This window comes from Verticillium dahliae, genomic scaffold (assembly GCF_000150675.1).
Source record: "Verticillium dahliae VdLs.17 supercont1.20 genomic scaffold, whole genome shotgun sequence".
NCBI lineage: Eukaryota > Fungi > Ascomycota > Sordariomycetes > Glomerellales > Plectosphaerellaceae > Verticillium > Verticillium dahliae.
In genome coordinates, this window is record NW_009276967.1 from 188,755 (window position 1) to 193,804 (window position 5,050).

The 5,050-nt window shown below is 57.0% G+C and overlaps 3 protein-coding genes across 3 annotated transcripts in view; 1 reads left to right on the forward strand and 2 right to left on the reverse strand.

Annotated features, from left to right (window-relative positions):
- Window positions 1–869: 869 nt before the first annotated feature.
- VDAG_08355 (40S ribosomal protein S9) lies at window positions 870–2,056 on the reverse strand (the record flags this gene model as incomplete). The annotated part of the gene is made up of 2 exons (XM_009660080.1): window positions 870–1,074; window positions 1,138–2,056. The coding sequence occupies 2 exons, from the start codon at window positions 2,054–2,056 to the stop codon at window positions 983–985; spliced, it is 1,011 nt and encodes a 336-aa protein (XP_009658375.1). The 3' UTR covers window positions 870–982.
- Window positions 2,057–2,349: 293 nt separating this feature from the next.
- On the forward strand, window positions 2,350–4,238 carry VDAG_08356 (elongation factor 1-gamma 1). Its single transcript, XM_009660081.1, has 4 exons — window positions 2,350–2,454; window positions 2,545–2,731; window positions 2,962–3,010; window positions 3,073–4,238. Exons 1-4 carry the CDS (start codon window positions 2,425–2,427, stop codon window positions 4,028–4,030), a joined length of 1,224 nt encoding a protein of 407 aa, XP_009658376.1. The 5' UTR covers window positions 2,350–2,424; the 3' UTR covers window positions 4,031–4,238.
- A 382-nt stretch (window positions 4,239–4,620) lies between these two features.
- Window positions 4,621–5,050, reverse strand: part of VDAG_08357 (uncharacterized protein) — a gene marked incomplete at both ends in the record, with an annotated part of 1,107 nt that continues 677 nt past the window's right edge. Inside the window, one exon of the mRNA XM_009660082.1 lies at window positions 4,621–4,929. Coding sequence (XP_009658377.1) covers window positions 4,621–4,929 — 309 coding nt within the window. The remainder of the gene's footprint in view (window positions 4,930–5,050) is intronic.

The window sequence follows — 5,050 nt, forward strand, 5'->3', positions numbered from 1 at the left end:
CCCCTTCATGCTTCTAGAAGCCTCCCAAGACTGGCTTGACGAACCTAGGTAGGTAGCGGACAGAGGGACGGACGCTTTCATCTGCCGTCATCGTCTGTGCTTTCGCAGTTCTCACCCCATTCGGACGTTGCGAAGCCTTCATGTTGCAGACCCGTCGGCACTCTCAGAAGCCAACGGCGCCAAATGTCACACTTCTCTGATGTCGGAAGCGCCCGGCACCTCATTTCGCCTTCAACTGGTCCCGTTCACCGACGAACGTCTGCTCATTTCCTGTTGTGCGAGTAATGGCCCACAGGTGATCATAACGCTCCCTCGTCATCATCACACTCGCCTGATACAGCCAACGCCCGGCTGTGGCTTACGGTCATGCCGTACCAAGATGATGCTCATATCAGATGCTCTGACACTACAACCCATGGAAGGGACTTAGCATCTAGAAGCTTTCCCTATCCCCTATTTTTTTTTTTTTTTTTGGTATTTCCTACCCATCCATCTCGAAGGTCGGCCCGCATCTGTAACCGGACCAAGGCGTTTCGAGCACAAGGCTTCATGCCATGATCCGAACGACATCGCTTGAAGGGCACTACAAGGTAGGAGTACGTCGGGTTGCGTAATGAAAGTCGCACCCATCTCGCAGGGGATGCGTAGCTCACTCTTTTCGTCAATTACCCTAATGCATAAAGGAGCCCAACTACCGACTAGTCGTTGGGTGATTCCTGTCACCAGATGACACGTTAGTGGCCAGTCTCACATCGGTGTTTTGAGGGCGCTTCTGCGTAGAGCCCAGTCCAGGAAAACGAAACCTCATCGGCTGGGCGCCTGTAAGTATCACGCATTTGAATCTGCAGCCACAAAATGTTGATGATACGAGGACATGATTGTACAGAAATAATACAGAGATGTCTTGACGCGCCCTCTTTCCCTTGACGCGTGTTTTGCGATTCCGATGTCGAACATGCTGGCCTCGACGTGGTGTCGACTCTTAACGCTTGACCCAGGCAGGCATCTTCCGTGCCTTGAGGTGGCCGTGTTTCTTCCTCTCCACCACCCTCTTGTCTCTCGTAATACATCCAGCTGCGAGAATCATAGTCAGCAAGTGAAAATTGGAAGAGACCGAACTTCCGCACCAAGGCTTACCTGCGCGAAGAGTCGGCTTCAGAGCTGGCTCATGAGCCATGAGAGCTTTGGAAATGGCCAGTGTCAAGGCTTCCGCCTGTCCGGTGGTACCACCACCCTCAACGAGAGCCCACACATTATACTTGTCTATCCTTTCGGTACTCTTGAGCGCCCAAACGACGCTCTCGCGGTCGTGAATGCGACAGAACGCCTGGCTAAGCGGTTTGCCATTGATCTGCACCTCGCCTGTCCCCTCAACCACCCAGGCACGGGCCGTGGACTCTTTTCTGCGGCCGACACCATGCGCCCTGCCGAACTCGTCAAGCTTGATCTCCTTGGCAACATTGAGGAAAGGGTTGATGTCGCGCTTGAAGCCCTCGAGGACCTTCTTGACCTCCCCTGGCATGATCTTCGGGTGGATCTGATGCAGACGCTTGACCATGTGGAGCACCTTGCTGTACGGGAGCGCCTTGACGGGCTCGCCCGTGTACAGCCTGTAGCCGCCCAAGGTCTTCCATAGTTGCGGGGGAACTTCGTCCGGCGGCAAGGTCGGCAGCTTCCGGTATCTTTCGAAGAGAGCCGTGAGCTCTACTAGAGCGTCGTTGAATCGAGGTTGACGAGTGAAGTAGGAAGGTGAGGCGGGAAAGGCGCGAACGTGGACGACGCCATCAAGAGGTATCTCGGGTGGTGGAACAAGTCCCTTGCTGGAGAAGCTGGAGGCCTCCTGGCTAAGCTCGAGGGCCTGGATTTCGTTCTGCAGCTGGGTGACAGCTTCATTGGTAGCTTCCGCTTCGACCTTTGACGTCTCTCCAGCCGTGGTCAGCGGTCTCGAGTTGACCTTGGTGAAGGACAATGGCTGCCATTGGGCCTTTGGAATCTGCGCCCGCGCAAGCTGACGAAAGGAGCGCATGTGCTGAGACCCAGCACGCAAAGCTGACATGATGCTGTTGACGCCTGTCGTGGTTGTCGCGGTGTGTTGAAGACCCGAGACCCCCCCCCCCCGTCTCACGAACTGGAAATCTTTCTTGGGAGAGAGTGGCTTGATCTGGGACCCATGTCACGTGCTATGAGCTCCAGCCACAGATGAGGTGCGTTACGCCACGACTCGTTGCTGTAGAGCTCCCACTTTGGGCACGAGCGGGGCAGCAGGCGGGGCACTGTCCTCCTCTTCCCCCCCGAGCGAAATTTCGCCTCGATGAAATTTGTTGAACACCTGGAGAGGGGCTGTGAACTTTTTCTCTCCTACCTTCACCTTTTGCCTTTCCAAACCCTCTTCCTTCCATCATCTGCGCATACCATAAGCACAAGATGGCGTTCGGCAAGCTTTTCGCGTACCAGGTAAGCATTGCAGCAGCTTCATTTAATGGATGCTCGCAGTCGCTTTCGCTGTTTCCTGTGTGCCAAAGCTGATCACATTCTTCTTTTCAGGGCAACCCCCGCACCACTGCCATCCTCGTCGTGGCCAAGGCCAACGGCGTCGAGCTCGACCTCGTTGAGTCCGATGGCTCCAAGCCTACCGAGGAGCACCTCACGGCCAACCCCCTCGGCAAGATCCCCGCCTTCCTTGGTGAGGATGGCTACGCCCTCTCTGAGGCCATTGCTGTCGCCATCTACAGTACGTATACCCTGAGTCACACTCAGACGAACCAGCTGCAGTCTCTGCTACGCTGCGTTCTTTCTTCGCCCTCTTCCCCCCTTTGCGAAATGATGACCTAGACAATTCAATCAGTTATCCCTGGCCGAATCACCGTGTGTGGATATGCTCTAACTTCTGATCTCCTTCTCATTCACAAACTTTTTGTGCACGCATCTGTCGGAGAGTTGTTGGCTAACTCACCATCATAGTCACTTCCCAGAACGAGAAGACCACTCTCCTCGGCAAGACCAAGCAGGAGTATGTTCCCCATCTCAGTATATCCCGCCATTTGATGCCTTGGTGCTGACTTGGAATCGCAGCTACGCTTCCATCCTGAGGTGGATGTCCTTCGTCAACTCCGAGGTCCTCCCTCCTCTGGGTGGCTGGTTCCGCCCTCTTCTTGGAAGGGACCCCTACAACAAGAAGTCTGTTGAGGACTCCTCCAAGGTTGCTCTCAAGGCCGTTGGTGCCATTGAGAAGCACCTCCAGAACAACACCTACCTTGTTGGCGAGCGCATCACCCTTGCCGATATCTTCGCTGCCAGCATCCTCTCGCGCGGCTTCGAGTTCTTCTTCGACAAGGAGTGGCGCTCGCAGAACCCCAACACCTACCGTTGGTTCGACACCATTGTCAACCAGGACATCTACACCGCCGTCGCTGGCAAGCAGGAGTACCTCGAGAAGCCCAAGCTGACCAACGTCGCCCCCAAGAAGGCTGAGGCTCCCAAGCCCGCTGCCCCCAAGCCCGCCCCCGCTGCCGCTCCTGCTGCCGAGGACGAGCCCGCCCCTAAGCCCAAGCACCCTCTTGAGGCCCTCCCCCGCGCCACCGTCCCCATCGACGAGTGGAAGCGCCAGTACTCCAACCTCGAGACCCCCGAGGCCCTGAAGTGGTTCTGGGAGAACATCTCCTTCGAGGAGTACTCTCTGTGGAAGGTCGACTACAAGTACAACGATGAGCTCACCATGACTTTCATGTCTGCCAACCTCATCGGTGGCTTCAACGCCCGTCTTGAGGGTTCGCGCAAGTACCTTTTCGGCTGCGCTTCCGTCTACGGCGAGGCCAACGCCTCGGTCATCCAGGGTGCCTTTGTCGTCCGCGGCCAGGAATTCAAGCCCGTCTTCGACGTCGCTCCCGATTACGAGAGCTACGAGTTCACCAAGCTTGACCCCACGAAGCCCGAGGACAAGGAGTTCGTCGAGAACATGTGGTCCTGGGAGAAGGGTGTCACCGTTGACGGCAAGGAGTACCCCCACGCCGCCGGCAAGGTCCTGAAATAAGCGTCTCGCTTGCAGGGCGGAAGGAGTAACGTGATGCGCGATGATGATGGTTTATGGCAGGGATTGTTATGAGGTCACGAACTGGGAACGGATCGGGGTGGATGATATTCATGGTCCCCAGGGATTCCGCGTGCGGTGTGGCCCGGAGGTTTTAAAAGAGCCGCAAGTGCCCGGTAAACAAGCTGCAGATGAATATGATGAGTGAATCAAGCTGGCTCGACACGTGCGTGTTGTGATGATGGTAAGACGATCTCTGGCTGTGATTGTACCTTCCCGAACCATGATGCGCATACTTCTGCATGCACTCAACGCAGCTATCTTATGAAGAGGCTTCATAGCAAGGTCAATGTCAGGGACTATCGTTCCGCAATGTGGCCACGCGGATTGTACTTGATGAAAAGACAGTAAGGCCAAGCATGCCCTATGACCGTTTCCGCACCTTTATAACCCGATGCCTCTTGTTCCGTGGGTATCAATGCAACACAAAAATGGTGTCAAACGTCTCAAGCCAAACGCCAGACCAGCGGTGCGCCCCATGCTGGCGCGACTGCCTAATGCACCCGCCGGCCGCCCCTCCCACCCCCTCGCCGTTACGCCGAAGGCGGACGCTCGAGCGTGTAGTCGTCCCGAAGGCCAAAAGGATGGAGACGCATGTACTGGCTGATGTCGGCCTGGTAACAGAGAGCGTTGATATAGTCGTGGACCTGGGGCAGCACGTCGGTGGCCTCGTCGGCGTCGCCGAAGAACTCGGGGATGCGCAGCAGGTTGAAGGGCTCGCTGCGGGCCTTCTCGAGCGAGTCGTCGACGAGGACCGTGTTGGTCTGGTCCCAGCGCAGGCCGTCCGGGTGGGAGGCCTGGACGGCGGCGTCGGCCCAGATGCGCTGCAGGCGCTTGTAGCACTGGACGCGCTTTGACGTAGTCGGCGGGCGTCAGGGTCGAACTTGTCGCGTCCCCAGGGCGGCGACGAGGCGGCTGGCGTACGCGGTGGGCGCGACGTCGCGGCGCCGCCGCCCTCGGCGA

Excerpts from the sequence above, each read along its gene's own strand:
- VDAG_08356 (XM_009660081.1), top strand. The coding sequence starts at position 2,425 with ATGGCGTTCGGCAAGCTTTTCGCGTACCAG. Across the intron at positions 2,455-2,544 it reads GCAAGCTTTTCGCGTACCAG|GGCAACCCCCGCACCACTGC; the intron begins GTAAGCATTGCA and ends TCTTCTTTTCAG. Across the intron at positions 3,011-3,072 it reads CTCGGCAAGACCAAGCAGGA|CTACGCTTCCATCCTGAGGT; the intron begins GTATGTTCCCCA and ends TTGGAATCGCAG.